The following is a 17336-nucleotide window of genomic DNA, read 5'->3' on the forward strand; positions in this document are numbered from 1 at the left end:
CTGTTGATCAAAGGAAACGATGGGATTGTTTCAGTCTTTGAGGCATGTAAAAGTTGGAGAAATCCTAACTGCATGGGAAGTATGCCCAAGTAAATACAACTGGGATAATGACTAGTGCTGATGAAAGCAGGCACAGTGGTATAGTTATCAATCACCACAGCATACACAGAAATTCTTTAAATGCTATTATGTAATAGGCATCCTCCTGCACCGTTGAGAAAAATGCAGCTAGGGATCAATAACTGTGCCACTATTTCAATTAAAACAGAGAACTGTAAAGTGACTGAGGTGTTGGGACATGAAATAATTTAAGCATCCTTCTACTTTTCTGCCAAAATACAGAAGTTTGGAAGATATACCCACCGTAAGAACTAAAATAAAGATAAGTTTGACCAATGTACAATGAAACCATAAACAGGGATTGAGGAGACTGAACCAGGAACTCTGCTTTGAGGAACCAGCATGAAAGTCCAAAATTGCTTCAGTGCTTTTTAGCAGAGTTTCAATTTGGTTATAGCAAAGCTTTGCTCTGGTGTAGTTAAAGCAGTACAACTGCCCCCTATGTGGATGCAGTTATACACATATAAAGATGCTTTTTAGTAATATAGAGATTTATGAATAGGAAGGGTAATAGGTTATATTGGTATAAGTCATATTGATACTGGTGTAACTGCATCCAGATTAAGGCTTTTAATGATAACTATTTTGGTAAAAAAAATCATACTCCCAGCCCCAACTGAAATGGTTATACGACTAAAACTTTTAACTGTAGGGTAGGCCTATCCTTATTGCTTGGTCCCAGTCACATAATATGGGGCCAAAAGGGTTACAAAAGATTTTATTCCTATTTCATGGAAGTGCTCAGTTTTGTCAGACATCTTTCTCTGCTTTGGCCAAGTAAAGCAGAGTTAAAGTTGGCATGAAGGTGAGTAATGAAGAATGCTTTGTCTCCAAGGCTTGCTGCTAGTCACATAGGAAAGTGAAGATACAGCCTTCAAGAGTCTCATCTGACCCCCACAGCTGCCAATACCTTCTTCACCTGCAGAGGATTAAAAGAAGCCCTGTTACCACTCACTGTGTTAAAAGGGGGTTCTTGTAAAGTAGGCCTCACTGTCATTGACAGTATGTCTACACAATGGGGGGTGTGATTCCCAGTTTGAAGAGACATACCCCCAACACCATGATAGCTCAATCAGAGCTAAAAGGAGAGGACAACTGCAATAGAGTGAACGATGGAAGGGCTAGCCACCCTGAGCACATGCCTAGCGTCACTGACGGACATACATTTGGGTTGTCCTGCCACTCTTAATAATGCGGGTATATTTTACTTTAATGTGCTAGCTAATCAGAACTAGAGACTTAATGTGAGTATGTCTCTGTGAGCTGGGCCTCATACCCACAGTTCAAAAACTGCACTTAGCAATGACCTTTTTCGTGGAATGTGTGTGAAAATAAGAGGGTTCAATTGTCCAGTGTATCCATAACACACATTAAATTAGCATGTTACTCGAAATCATCTTGCTAGAGTAAAGCTCAGATGAATTTTATCAGTAAGGTTTGATGTGCTTGTATGGTGATACTAAACTCTATTCTACACTTAGTTACAGCCTTTGACATCACATGTGTGTAACCCTTCTGCCAGACCAAGTCGGCAGCAGCAAGGGCCGGGTTCTATATCTAGGGGTCCCTGTAAATGATACAACACCAAACTGGCTCGAGCTCCCACCCAGTCACCTGGGAAATTACACACTATCCCCTGGGCGCCCTCCAAAGGGCGATACTTCCCCTCTCGCAAGCACAGAGTCTGAGTGTAGAAAGAAACCTTTTAATATCAAAACAGAGATAACACCGCACTGGTTTGGGAAACAGTTCAAACAGAGTTCATGAACTCAATGAGCCAAACCCATCCCAGAGTACAGGGCGTGTCCTTCGCCTCTCCCTTCTTTCTTGCCCTGTACTGACCATCGTAGTTGCAATATCCACCTCTCAGTTGTGGCTCCGCCCCGTATGCCGCATCGGTCCAACACAGGCTTGTCCAGGCCCCCTCTGCTGCTGTCTCCTATCGCTTGTGGGCCTCACTGAGTCCCCCACTGCTGGCAACGACCACGCTGATCTCCCACCGACTGCTGGCACCAACCATGCCTGGCTCCCACCGACCGCTGGCCGGGCTGGCACTGACTGTGCCGGCCCCTCCGCCAACCGCTGGCCGCCCTGGGCTGGCACCGACTGTGCCGGCCCCCCTGTTGACTGGGCTGGCACCGACTGTACTAGCCTCCCACCAGAGTTGCCTGTTGCCCACTCAGCTCTGTTAGTGGTCAGGCAAAGTTTTCCAGATCCTCTACTGGTTCAGCTCTTAGTGATTTCAGCTCCTAATGATTTCAGCTCTTAGTGATTTCAGCTCATAGGTAAACCTTCTGCTGTCATACAGGAAATGTCCCTGCTTCCAAGAAACAAAAGACTCCAAGGTGAGTCATTAAGTCTACCTTTTAAAAATGGGAGGCGAGAGTCACTCCCTGCCTGGAGTGAGCCCAGCCCTTTCACTTGGCCCCTACAATCCCAGTAGGAGACTCCTCCACCTCCCCCTTTTCCAGGCTGAAACATCGGCCTGCCACCCTTGGGGAGCTCTGTCTAGTTTGGGGTGAAGTGTTCTGTCATAACAGACTAAGCACAGTTTTGCTGACATCTGTTCATACAATTGAAGGACAACATTTCATTACCCCAGCAGTTAACACAAAAGTGGTTTGTAACCCAAACCCAGTCCTGCTAACCATTTCCCATTATGCTCTGCACCTAGGTAGATTATGCTAAGTACTTAATTGTACTCATGCAGATACAAAGCCCATGCAAATAATGTGCCCCCCTTTACTCAGACACTCAGACCTTGCTTACATGTGTAATGAAGAGCAGAATGTGGCCCATGCAGGGTAGGTTACTCTTGAGGTGTAATGCAGTGACTCCAATTAAGAGTTTCAAATGCAATTCTGGATGGGCTGTGAGAATGCAACGTGCACATTGTAACAGCATGGAAGCAACTTTGCTGTTACTAAAACGGGAGTTTGATGTTTAACACCTCTCCTTTTCATGTAGTTAAAAGTTGGCATTATATATTACTTTGAAGATGTTCTGCCTCTGCTGAGAATCTCAGAAGATTCCAAGAGCTTAACTTTGATTTACACTCAGGGCGTGTCTACATGGTGTGTCAATGCACGCTACAGGGATGATTTCTAAAGTGCACTAATGTGTTGCACATTAAGTTGTCTGTGTAGACCCTACCGGTGTGCACCAAAGGTTCCTTAGGCCTGGTCTACCCTGCTGCGCTCGGTCAACAGGAGATACGCAAGCTACATACTGTAGAATGCGTATCTCCTGTCAACTTACTTACGCTCCCTTACCGCGTCATCTTCACTGCACTGCACCGATGAGAAATGCCCTCCAGTCGACACAGCGTTACAATTTTCCAGTCTGGTCTACACCGCCGTGCTGTGTCAATGGGAGATACACATTCTACAATATGTAGCTTGCGTATCCCGTCGACTTTCTTATGCTCCCTTACCGTGGCGTCTTCATTGTGCTGCGCTGATCGGAAATGCCCTCCAGTCGATGCAGCGTTACTCTTTTCCGGGATGTGGAGTTACTGTGTCAAACGGAGAGCACTTCTGAGATTGATTGAGCGGATCTTCACTGGCTGCTCAACTGATCTCACTGTGTCGATCCGTGGAGCCCGATGCAGCAGAATCAGTATAGACATACCCTTAGTGTGCTTTAATGTAGTGCTAACAAGTGTTCACAAAAAGCGTTTGAAGCATTGGGTAGCTAGTTTAAAAAAGTGCTACACTAAAGCACACTAGAGAACCTTAAATTTCTTCTACACAACAAAGAAAAACCCATGGTTGGACCATGCCAGCCGACTCAGGCTCAGAGGGCTTAGACTGTGGCCTATTTCATTGCTGTGTAGACTTTCAGGCTTGGGTTGGAGCCCGGGCTCTGGGACCCTAGAATTTGGGCTCCGGTCTGAGCGCAGAAGTCTACACAGCAGTGAAACAGCCCCGCAACCTGAATCAGCTGGCACAGGCCAGCCGTGGGTTTTTCTTTGCTGGGTGGACATACTTAGTGTGCAGCAGCTGGATCTACACAGATCAATTAATGCGCATCACCCACCTTCTTAGTGTGCATTACTGCACCATGTAGACAAGCCCTAAGAGTACTTCACACTACTCTGGCACTGTAAAAGATCCTCAAAAGTGGGCATAAATTACATTTACACTCTAAGTTCTCTTTATAGTGCCAGAGCAGTGTGAAGTAGTCTTAGTGTAAATCAGAATCAAGTCCTAAGAATATGAAGTCTTGTCTACACATACAAATTGTACCACTATAGCCAAATTGATTTGGGCCTTGTCTACATACAGCTGGCACAAGTTTAGTTAAATCTGTGCAAATAATTGTGTGGGTAAACTTAAAGAATTATAGAAATGTAGGACTGGAAGGGACCTTGACAGGTTATCTAGCCTAGTCCCCTGTGTGAAGGCAGGACAAGTATTATCTAGATCATCCCTGACAGGTGTTTGTCTAACCTGTTCTTAAAAACCTCCAATGACAGAAATTCCACAACCTTCCTAGCTATCTGTTTAAACTTGAATACATGGGTTTAGCTTGCCTCAGTACATTCAGTAGAGGTGCTCTGAGGTCAGTTGGAACTGTAGGTGTTCCGCACCACTGCAAATCAGGCACAAGTTGTCTCAAGTTTGGCACCTTAAAACTGAGTCACACAAATAGTGAATACATCTAAAAATGTGGCTGCATCTACTTGAATAGTCATAGCTGACTGTGAAAATGGTGTCACAACCTGCCCCTTCCTGAGCACCGGGTGGTGTTGGCTACCAGGATCCGATTCCCTGTCCATCTCACTCCCCATCAAGCAAAGGAAGTAGACAGGACTGTGCTGAAGTCCAGCAGGGACACTGTGAGGGGAAGCGGGTCCCAAAAAAGCCAAAATTTGGGTGGAAATAGGTAAAACCCAAATAGTGGCTTTTTCAAAACATGAGAAATTTTCGGAGAAAATCAGTAAATGCTGAAAAAGAAGGGCCTTAAACATAACCCAAACTAAACGATACCGTTCAATAACTTTCCTCCTACTCATTTCATGAGGGACAATCTGTGCTTATCAGAGGCCAGTAGCGCTTCCTCTCCTTACAGAAGTCAAGTGAACTTTTTTCCGCTCCCCAGGATCCAGCTGCCGATCCTTCAAATTCAACCCTCTGAAGTTCTGAATGAGCAGTCTGTGTGGAACTCCTGTCCAAGCGGCCAAACCTCTGTGTCTCCATGCACTCAGCGGCATGGGTTCTTTTCACTCTTTGTCCCATAACATACCTAATCACAGTTTTGCTTAATGTATACCCTATGGCAGCATCTCACATCAAACAATTTTCAGATCATTATAGTTCCTTCTGCAGAGCAGGTTGGCTGTCAGTTCAGTTAAGACCATGCAAGGGACAAAGGTTTCTCAGTTCAAGGTCCTTGACTGTATAATGGGACACTTAAGGGCACGTATTAAGGTCCTTACCCTAGACTATCTTGGGGATCCATCCTTTTCTTCATTCTCTTTTTATTTGGTATTCTTATTTTATGTTTTAATTAGAAATTGTCTCAGTTTAGTATAAGCTTTCAGGTAATCATCCTGGATTTGTCCATCTGCTTGATCCTTTGGTCCTGGCTGGTGGCCTATTTGTTGGGGAAACGTTGTAAATATGTTTTGGTACCCTCCCCTCATTTTGGTTCAACGGACTCCATCTTGGACATTGGAATCCATTTCGGAATCAGGGAGGTGCTGATGCTTGGCAGGATGCCAGCAGCTAAGGTCTGCCTAGAGACAAGGCAAAAAGGCAGGGAGCCACTGATTTGAGGGTTGTGTGCACAAATTCGGTGCCGGGTGCACAACCCGGAGAGCGTGAAAAATCCTGGCCAGTGATTGGTGGGTGTGACATCAGATCAAGGTGATTTAAGGCAGCAAATGACTTAGATCAGGGCTGCCCATCTAAGTAGCAGAGTGGTGAGGGTGGACGTTTGATTCGCACGGGCTTCAAAGACGAGGACGACAAGAAGACAGCTGAGGACCAGGCTGAGAAGAAGAAACGGCGGACCTGGAGCCGAAGCAGACAGCGTAACCAGATTGTGATCAGTGCTCCTTGGGTGGAGCGAAGAACCACTGTAAATATTGTCAGACATTAAGGGGACCAAAGGGTTGTGTTGATGGTATTGGGCCCGGGGTTTATCCCCACCGTCTGTTCTTAAAAACTCCAGTTTTCTTAATAAATTGTTATTTGAGTGAACACCAGTGGGTGGTTTCAGTCTGTCCCCGGTGATAGATCCAGTAGTCAGGGCAAATGAACCATCCCAGAGATTAATTTCTCTTAACATATTCACCTTTAGTTTTGATTTTAATATTCTGCATTTTTTGTAGGCCACTTCAATAATGCTCAGTCATCACCTTAGATAGGTATTAAATGACAATTATATTATATGCCTGTTTAGGTATTTGAAGCAGTCCCATTTAGTGATATTTGCTAATACAATCAAAGCAAGTGTCTACCAAAGCCACTGTCAAATACTTAGATAGTCCAAGATCATACCAATAATTTTCCTGGACAGAAAAGCAAAGGAAGGACAAATCAGGACTGATAAATGAGCACTTTTCATACTTTGAAAGCAGTTTGGGGGACACTATGCTCAGATTTCAAAACATCCATAAATTTCTGTTAACAGGGTCATGTGTCTGAATGAACATAACTGCCAGGGATGAATTAAGACTAAACGGGTGGACAAGCATGGATGTTATCCAGCCCAGGAAGGAGCAGTGAACCCAAGTATCCTGCCTTAATCTGCCCAGTAACAAGGTTTCTACCGTACAATAGTTTGCAGTTAAGATGTAAGCATTACATAAATGCCGAGAAGTGTTTACAAAAGAGTTTGAAGCATTGGGTAGCTGGTAGTCAGGATGGCTGGCTAGATTAGTTCACAATAGCTGAACATGTGCCAAGTCAGATCGCCACCTCCTCCACTCTTTTCCACGGTGTATGGGATACATCTAAAGCTGTGTCTACCCTAGAATTTTCTGCAGTGAAAAGAGGTGTAGTGGTAGTGGGTCTGCTGGGTAGTGGGTTACAAACTCCAACCCCTCGCCTTAGGATGGAGTCTGTAGGCCAGGCCAAGAGCAATAGTTTGATAATTAAAATCAAAACCACTATGTGAGACCTCCACTATAGAGATGGCCTAATGCATTGAATCTACCAAGAATGCAGAACAGCAGTGATAGCTTAACATCCTGATGTTTATTCTGCTGTCACTTAGACATCCTAGTGTTCTGGGCTTCTACGGCTGTAATTGTGTTTACAAATGCATGGGAAACATCCTGCTTTAACATTCTGTAACACCTTGGAGCATTGTTTGTCAGAACTTATGTATGTTTGTTTCAGAACATCCTGAGGCCCTTTTGCTATAACATGTAAGTGTCTGATGTCTATCAAGAATACATTTATTGTGTAAATCAAGTAAAATCCATTGTAAATAGGTCTCTGATAATGAATGTCAGTGGAACCCATATTGATGGTTAATGCTACCCTGGTATCTGTTTTCTTTCTAACATTGTAGAATGTAGTATTTGGTGGGTATGTGATCCCAGTTAGTGAATTTGAGAATGTTCTGTTCAAAATAAAAAGTTAGTTTGTGTGATTGAGGAGTGAATGCAGTTTGAGTTAGTAGAAGATAAGGAGAGGGAGAGGTGGCGACACTAAATCTCCATGGCAGCAGGAGGGAGGGAAGATGCTTCGTTTAAAACATTTTTTTACAACCCAGATGGCTGAAGAACGCAAACCAAGATAACCCCGGAACACAGAGGAGTTAACACCCAAGGACAGGAACAAGACAAAGTGTGAAACAGGAACGGAAGGATAACGGAAAGCCGTCATGTTTGCAACATCAAGAGTAATTGATAATCACATCAAACACAGAGACAGTCTGACATGGTGAAATCCATAGACCCGAATGGGGATGGATTACCATAAAGATGGGGTGAAAAGATGAGGACTTTGGGTTCGTTCCGCAAACTCCAAGGAAGCATCTGTCACGACTGACAGAACCTGGCTCCATCCTCATGCCTGATCCACCTGGCCAGTGGCTCGGCTCGAGCAACACAGAGGTTGGTAATTATATCCCTCCTGCAGAACTGTGTGTGTGTGTGTGTGCAGGCAATTGCTTTTTGGAATCTCTGTATTCACAATAAACATGGCGTATTGCCTTATCCCCCCTGAATAAGATCCTGCTGTTTATTTCATTTATAAGTGTAACAAGACACCTTCTATCACCTTTGGGGAGGTAGGAGTTCACCAAAAAATCACTGTTATCAGTAACAAATATTTAGCTTTATCAGCTGCAGTCACCTTGATCAGCAACTAAGAGTCCCAGCGCTAGCATCAGTCACTCAGTCATAGATCAGGGACATCTCTTCCCCTTTGGGCTCCAGCTGAACCTCACATACATGCCCAGGTGCCCCTTGGGACAGTTCCCTAGCCTAGAGTTCTGATTCACAGTCTCTGTGTCCAGCAGCAGCTATGTGGCTCTCTAACCAACCCGAACCTCCAGTGACACAAAAGGCACCACACATCCATTTCCCACTGCCTTTTCTTCTTCCCAGGAGTGTTTGCAATAGGACATCACCCTCCCTCTATTTCACCAGGGCTTTGGAAGGATGAAAGGGCCAGTTTCTCCAGCTTGCTCACTCCCCCAATCAAAGCGTCTAGGGCAGGCTTTTCAAAGCACTGCTCCAGAGTGGTGTCAAACACAATTCTCTCTTCTGTCTTCCCCAGCTGGTGTTTTCATAATCAGGGGCTAACACCACTCGGTTAAAATAGGTGTTGAGCTTTGTTGATCCTTTCTATAGCAGCAGGACACACAAATTTAACACCAAGTTGAGTGGGAGAATGTGTATCATCTGTTGTCAAACATAATTGAAGATTCTAGTGTAGACACAAGCTTACATGAGATACCCTGGTGAAAAGTTGTGGCTGACAGGAAACAAGGCATTGCAAACCCGGGAGTCATGTCTGATGGCTGAAAATGAAACCTCATTGAGTTTTCTTGATGAATGCTCTTTAAGAAGCCCACCCATCACATGGGTCTTAAGAATAGCATTCATTGTAAGTTTTAGCATAAGAGCCTTATTGTTTTGTTTATGAGCAAGCTAAATCTCTTTAATGCTCTAAGAAATAACCTGCATATCCTGTGAAGGGGCATGCACTCTACAGATAAATCTATGTACAGCCACTCTATTGAAAATAACCTCACTCTGAGAAACAGAACTGGTTGGCGTGAGAGATGGGGAGTAAGTCTGTACTTTTGCCACCCATGGTATCCCCGTGAGCTGGACAAACAAGGGCTGTCCACATTTCACAAGCACTGCATTGTTTTGAAGTTGGGGTATCATCATCTTTGACCCTGATGGAACTTTAAAAATGTAAAACTTCAGATCTAGTAATACCCCCCAAATTTTCTTTTTTTGGGGGAAAGAAGGAGACATTAATTTTTTATTGAATTTGCAATAGTACAGAAAAAGTAAAGCATAAAGTATCAACAGTGCTAAAGAGAGTAAAGAAAAACCTAGCAAATGCAGAAGAGTTATTTTAGTATGATGTATTGTAATACCCATAAAAGGGTTAATTTCTAGAAATTAGTCTTGAGAAGTTGCAAGGGCAACAATGTTAAAGGATTACTAAACAACCAATGAGCATGTATTTGGCTGTAAATACAGTTAACATAGTTACATATGATGTAATTATTAACATAGATGTTAATAACTGTACTGAGAACTTTGGAAATGGGAAGCACTGTATAATGATTATTATTACTGTATTGCTTAGACTATCCTTTTAGACCGTGTGTGTGTGCACGTAGAGAATTCTGAACTACCCCCGCCCCCCCGTTAAGAAATAAATCATCTCTCCAGCCTTCTCATTTGTATCATTGCTCACATTCAATTGTTCATAAATAGTGAAAAGCAAAATATTAAGTATATACAATATTGTCTTTTGTCTCATACACGGACATAAGAATTCAGAACTAGCTCAACTCTTATTCAGCTTCAATATGAAAGGGAAGATAGAAATCAAATATTTTGTTTTGCAAAGTATTTTAGTACTAAAGTCTATTTACTTTCACACTTCTCGGTACAAGCTAAAAAAGTGTATCTTGTTCCATAAGTAAATATTGATTTATTAAGGTGATCTACTTATTTTATAAAGGCGTAGCTTTTGTGGTCCAATTATTTAGTGGGTGTGGGTGGCTTGGTGTACAGATAATATTTTGCAATAGCTAAGAATATACATATCCATGTTAGTGAATAATTTTTTTTAAATCACAATTCTTTGTTCCCCATTCCTACTGTTAGCTTAACATGATATGACTGAAAAGTCCTCTTGCTACTTATTCAGATGCAGCTTAACACATCTGAAGACATGTTGGGGCTGGGTTGCGGGGGTGGGTAGAAACCTTGCCTACAACATGACCTGCTAATATAGCTTCAAAAACGTCAGTTTGATCTTAAAGAGAATTAAGAGGGCTTTTCAACTCAAGGGAGTCAACATGATTGAAACACTTTTTTGTCTGGCAAAACATACCCTTATGGTACAAACTAATTCCTTTAGCTGATATGCCTTCAACTGTTTGCTGATCTATAAAGAACTAATAAGAATTACTGAGAGTTTTCTTGTTTATGGGTTTAGAAGTTGCCTATGCAAATATGAATTGGTCTTTTATTGAAAGAAACACAAAACAAAACAGCCATAGGATTGACAACAGCGCCAATACCGCATAGGGAAATATCTTATTTAACAGAGATCAGCCTTCCTATAGAATTCTAAAGCTTTCCTGTAGAATTTTTTCAGGGAATAACTCAACTAAATTCTAGATGATTTAGAAATTCTGCAGAAAGATTATTTTTCTACTAAATTTTAGGATATTTTAGCATAATATTAATAAAACCTCTATTTAATTTCCACAAAACTGTATTGATTTTTTTTAAATACCACAGATTGTATGTCGCATATATTTTTAAAAATCAACTGTGCTATATAATTATACAGAAAATATACATGCTGTGACAATGCATATGTATGATTTAACTGCTTGATTTGGCATATCCTAAGGGTCCACAAGAATTCTTAAATTGATGATGGAAGAGACTTACAGAAAGAGTGTTACTACACATAGGCAACATGACTGAATGGGTAGAACAACAGACCGGGATTTGGGGTTGTGGATTCTATTCCTAGCTCTGCATTTCACTGTGTTACCTTGGGCTCTCCAGAGACAGTGAATATGTCTACCCAGCAGTTAGGAGGTGTAAATTCCAGAACAGACATATACATATTAGCTGAAATAGAGCAGCATGGCTGTAGCAGCACATGTAGTGGCTCATGCTAGCCGTCCAAGTACAATGCCACCTGGCCATTTGGGGATGTACTCAAGTGGATAGCCCAAGCTGCCACTGACACACTATATTTAGCATGTTAGCTTGAGTGGAACCAGCACATGTATGTCTACCCAGGCTGGGATATACACTTCCCATCTGCTGCATAGACACACCTAATTGCACAGCAGTGGTATTTTACAACAATATACATAAAGTGCTTTGGGATCCTTTCACATAAAAAAATGTACATTTAAGACTTCATTACATGATATCAGAAACTCTGAATCTTGAAAATGAGATGATAGAAAACTTCATAAATAAAGAAACAATTCCCATTTCTGCACTGGCTCTTAGTTATTTGGCTACATTGCCTTGGGTTCTGTTTAAGAAATATGGAGCATCCCATAAATAACTTTAAAAAAAATTACAGACATACAGTATTGCCAATCCTAAATGTTAAAAAATAATGAGATTAAAAACCTCAGTAAGTTTTAAAGCAACAAAGTGGGTGAGGTAATCCCTTTTATTGGACCCACTTTGGTTGGTGAAAGAGACAAATTTTTGAGCTTTTTTGTAAGTGTTTAATGATACCCCATATGGGTTCTAGTATGGAATGGTAGGTGACAACTAGGGGTCACTACCTCCTCCCTCGCACTGATGCAGGTTTCCTCAGGGAATTTGGATGGCTCATTCTATGATGCAATCTACTTCTCTAGTGGAGCATCCTTTTTTGGCAAAGGCGGTTTTAAGTGTGTAAAGACATGTATCCCGAACTTTCTCCTTGGAGCATGTTCTGTGGTATCTGAATGCCTGGCTGTAGATAACAGATTTCTTGGCGTGTCTGGGGTGATTACTGAGTTTGAGGAGGTAAGTGTGGTGATCCATGGGCTTTTTGTATATAGTTGTCAATAAGGCTGCTAAAGCGGATTGTGGTGTCCAGGAAGTTCATGCTGATGTGGGAGTGTTCTACAGAGTTTGATGAATGGGTGGTGACTGTTGAAGTTGTGGTGGAAATCTAAGGGAATTTTGGTCTTCTGTCCAGAGGAGATAAATCAATGATATTTTCATCAGGTATATCACTGGTTTTGTGGTGCACTTTTCCAGAAATTCTCTCTCAGGGTGCCTCATGAAGAGGTTGGCATATTGGAGAGCCTTGCCTGGTTTGTATAAAGTGTTTGTTAAATGTAAAGTTGTTATGGCTGAGGATGAGTTTGGTGATGTGTTTGGAGAAGATATTGGAGTGTTGTCCATTGTCTTGTAACTATTTGAGGCAGGCAGCAATACCATGATTGTAAGGGACATTTGTTTATAGGGAGATGACATCCATGGTGGCAAATATGGTGTTCTGAAGGAAGCCAAGGAAGAACAAAATTTAAACAGCAGCAGCGTGGTTGACGGTGTTGAAGGCAGCTGTTGATCAAGGAGGATGAGGGTGAAGTTTTGGTTCTATATTGGATCATACTCACTAATGGTCCAAAAAGCCTGTATCTGTACAACTCCCAAAAGCAACAGAGCACATGCTATAGTCATACATTCTCTGCTGATAACTCTGATGCTATTAGTGGACAGATTAAGATGCAAGTGTTTCATTGTGTAGCCTTGCTTCCATGCCTGTATCTGTGGCACTTTGCTACTACTATTCCTTTAAGACTCAGACTTAGCCTGGATGGAATGGGGCATCCATTCCATATCATTATAGTCCAGACTCAATTCATCCTGCCTCATCTCAGCCAGGATGTTCCATCTGGTCACAACCACTCTGCCCAAAACACCACCTTTAGTTTCTGTTTATAAATTTGGGGGGGGGGGGGGGGGGGGAGGGGGAGAGAGAGAGATAGTATCTAGCTGAATCCTGCCAATTTTTAGCTCCAAGTCCTAAAATTATACCATCAAAATAGAGATCAAGTATAGCTGCTCTTATTGCACAAAAAGAAACAAAAAACAAACAAACCCCCAAACCCCAATGAATCCAGGAGCATGAGCAGCACAAAACCCATAATCCAACATTTAGAACTTCAAAATGTTTTGTCCCAAACTGTACAATCTTAATAGAAAACAGGTGAAGCTACTCCTACTTCACTGAAATATGGACTCTGATGTATCCTGGTCCAAGAACAGAAAAAAGCATTTAGATTCATAGATTGCAGGCTAGAAGGGACCACTGTGATCATCTAGGGTAACAAAGGCTTTAGAACTTCCCCAAAACAATTTCTAGAGAATATCTTTTAAAAAAATATTCCATCTTGACAGCTGATACCTGGACTGATGGATACTGCCAATTTTAACTACATTCCTTTAAATTATGTCCTTTAAAGATATAGCAGCAACCATCATTGAAGAACCTGCTGAAGCTGAAGACTAGCCAGCCCCAGCCCATCACCGCAGTTGACAGACCAGAAAAGGAGCCCTAGAGGGTTCAGAGTTCGAAGAAAGAAAGTAAGCATGATTCTTCCTTAAAAAAAATAAGGAATGTATGGGAATATCTGTAATAAAGCTGGCCGCCTATGTTTCTGAGTGATCACCCATTCCGTGATTGCCTGATAGCACTCATGAAACGTTATAAATTATAGTTAATATAATGGTATCGTCTGTATAATTGTTGTCATAAATGTGTTAAGTATTATAGTGTTAAGTTATAGAGTGTTGAAAATATAGATGTATTATTGTGATATTATTTACTTCTCTCTCTTTCTACTCAATGTAATCATTCATTTGTAAACAAACTTAACACCTGTTTTCAAAGTATCACAGCTTGTTTGTTCTACCGTAAAAATTCCAATCGGGCGGACCACCACATCTGACTGGCAGTTTTTAAGGTAACTCCATACCCTAAAATTCTCCTGGTAACATCACCAAAACATGTTTTGGCAGCTGACTCATACTTTTTTTTTTTTTTTTTTATTAAACCTTCACCCTCAAAGCATCTACCAGCTAAACAGAGAAGTGCGGTTGCTCTAATTCCACGGCAAATTAGAGACCCAGATGCACCCCTGCTTAGCAGCACCTCAGAGACACATATGCAGCGCCTACACCCTGCTGGACTCACTTTTTTTTGCCCCCTGTCCCCCGCCTCTAGATGTTCTGACCAAATAGAGCACACACGTCCTGCTCCCCCCACTCACCCGGAAAAACCCAGGCTCAGTGCAAAAGGTGTTTGCTGTGTTCCTACAGCAGCATGCACCAGGTTCTGGATTTTTTGGTGCAGTAGGAGCAGCTCCAATTGTTGTCTCCTGATGCCGTCGTAGACTCTGGGATGAGGGACAAAATGTGACTGGACAACCCCTGGGGTTTACTTTTGTGCACCTGCAAGCAGGGTCTGGAATGTCCCCGGCTGTCCCTAGAGTCTAGGGGATTTAGGGACTCCAGTTGGCTGGACCCCGTCTCTGAAAGCAGCACGGAGAAGAGTTCAGAGGCGAGGGCCCGCCGAGGGAGCAGCTACTGAACCTACCCACACATCCCTCACCCCCAGTCCTCCCACATGCATCCCAGCGACCACCCTCCGCACGGCTCCTGCAAGACTCCCTCGCTTTAGGCGCACGCCGCGCCCCCCTGCTTGGTGGAGGCTGGCTGAGCCACCATGGGATGTTAAATCGATGACGCGGCGTTCAGGCCCCACACTGCTTTCCACACAACGACGTTAGCCCTAGCCCAGCTCATGGCCCATCGATGACTCGGTACTCGACACCATCGTCTCCTAGCCAGGTGTCTCAGCCAGTGCGCACGCAGACCGCCATTTTGGCTTAGAGGAGAAGTGCTAGTACCTCTCCTGTTCCCTTCTGCGGAACAGGCCGAAAGGAGGCGATGGTGAGCGGCGCTTCGCGGCGCGAAGAAGCAACCTTCGATAACCGTTGGGCATGATTAACATGTTCTCCTTTGGTATCACGCAGCAACGTCGGCGCATGCGCCCGGGGTCTCCTTTTCCTCCCAATCGTCAAACGGCAAACGTTCGCGCATGCGCGCGGGTCCGCGACTAGCCTTCCCCTTCAGATGCTACTGCGCATGGGCGCTTCGAAGGGGGAGGCTCGTGAGAGAGTTGCGGACCGTTGTCCAGTTTCGCGCATGCACACAGCGCTCCCAACGGACTACGGTTCCGTCCGTGCACGCGCGCACGCTGCTGCTGCTGTTGTTGTTGTTTTCCCCTTGCAGCTGCGGGCAGGAAGATGCCTGGGAAGCTGAAGGTCAAGATCGTGGCGGGCCGCCACTTGCCAGTGATGGACCGAGCCAGTGACCTGACTGACGCCTTTGTGGAGGTCTGGGGAAGGGGCAGGGCGCTGGTTGCTGTGGTTCCCGGGAGGGAAACGGGGGGGTTTGTGTCTTGACCCTAAGGCCACGCGCCCCTGTGATGAGCAACCCACGTGGCCTGTGGCGCTGGAGGTCTCCAAGCACCTGCAGCACGATCACACCTCAGTGTCCCTCCCTGGGGACGGGGGCACCCGCCCTGCGAAGTGTGGCTGCCACAGCCCCTGTTGCTGTGTCACGCTGGTGGCAGCAGTGTAATACAGTCGCCCGCTGGCCATGCCCCAGCGGGCCATAGGCTTTCGCCGTCACGCTGCGTGGGTGTGTCACCCCACACGGACAGGGTGATGTGAGGTTCTGTCACACCGAAAGACGTGATGATTTCATGACCCCGAACGGCTGTCTGTTGGCTGTTTAAAATACGTGCAAGTTAGGCTTGTTGCATGGGTCCGACAAATTCAAGATGACCCTGGACCAAATGGGATGAACTGGCATCTCTGCCTAATCTTTTGGCATTAGTGTGGTACTGAGCTCTACAGTGGCTGTAAAAGTGGGTTTGTGAGGTTATAGGCCTCTTGTCGTCTTAGCAGTTTCTAGATTAGTAAGAGGATTTGTTGTGTTACCTGTCAGCCTTGTCAACTCTGAATGCAGTCTGAAAAGCAAGCTGTATATGCTTTCTGGCTCATGCAGCACTGTCATAAAGTTTCTGGATTGGAACTTAATGAACAGTTCTGTCGCTACATACATCAGAACTGAATCTGATTCACTATCCAATACCTATTTTGGCTCTACTATGCAAGCAGGAGGAAGAAGTAGTAAAAACATGTTTTAATGCATTGTCACTCTAAATATGCATACAGAGCAGATTAATTAAGAATGTGCCAATTCTACATAGGCACTTCAGAGTAGAACTACATTTTAAGGCTGGTACTCTTCTTTGGAGATATAAAGTAATTTCATATTTAGTGAAGGAAAATATAACAACACAACTTCAACTGTACACTTTTTGATTGTTCTTTTGTAAGTGACTAGTATTTAGTTTTTGTGAAAAATGATATTTATAAACACAAGGAAAATTAGTTTCATGCTCGAACAATGATATATTTCTTTAGTAAAAATAGCATGATTCCTCCTCTTGTATGATTCAACATTTCTGAGCTAAATAATTTATAATAATTAAATGCCAAAAGCCTAGGAATCAGAACTCAGACATTTCAAAAGCTAAAGAGACATATTCAGCATAAAAATCATGGGTTGTAATTAGGCCCTGATCTCAGAATAAGATCCAGATGGAAAGACCGTTGTTTCAGAATTGAGCTCCATTGACTTCAGAAGCTTGCCCTCATGGATTTTATTACTGTCTTTGGGTCTTATGTCCTGATTCAATATGGTGCTTAAACAGTGCTTAAAGTTAGGAACTTGCTTTAGTATTTTGTTGAATCAGGGTCTTAAATTAATCCTGGAGGAAAAAAATTAAAATCCAGTTTACTTGTCACAATAGTGTTTGTGTACTTGTTCAGTTACATTAACTACTTAGTTCTTTTAAATTGAAATTGCTTTCATTTTTATAGTTCATAGTTAGTCAGTTTCACTTCCTAGTTCCTCCCGCTGCAATGTTTGGGTTTCAAACATTGCATGAGTA

General features: G+C 43.3%; 1 protein-coding gene across 21 annotated transcripts in view; it reads left to right on the forward strand.

Annotated features, from left to right (window-relative positions):
• The first annotated feature begins 15477 nt into the window (after positions 1 to 15477).
• Positions 15478 to 17336, forward strand: part of C2CD5 (C2 calcium dependent domain containing 5) — a 120494-nt gene continuing 118635 nt past the window's right edge. For 7 of the 21 annotated variants that reach the window (XM_067559232.1, XM_067559231.1, XM_067559216.1 and 4 more), the window contains exon 1: positions 15486 to 15708. In XM_067559232.1, coding sequence (XP_067415333.1) covers positions 15619 to 15708 — 90 coding nt within the window. In that variant the 5' untranslated portion in view covers positions 15486 to 15618. Of the gene's footprint in view, positions 15709 to 17336 lie in introns of all 21 variants that reach the window. The other 14 variants (XM_067559228.1, XM_067559210.1, XM_067559215.1 and 11 more) reach the window with 5 other exon arrangements.

The sequence above is a fragment of the Emydura macquarii genome, unplaced genomic scaffold, assembly GCF_026122565.2.
Source record: "Emydura macquarii macquarii isolate MOO-44397 ecotype Brisbane River unplaced genomic scaffold, CSIRO-AGI_Emac_v2 contig_2205, whole genome shotgun sequence".
Classification (NCBI taxonomy): Eukaryota; Metazoa; Chordata; order Testudines; family Chelidae; genus Emydura; species Emydura macquarii.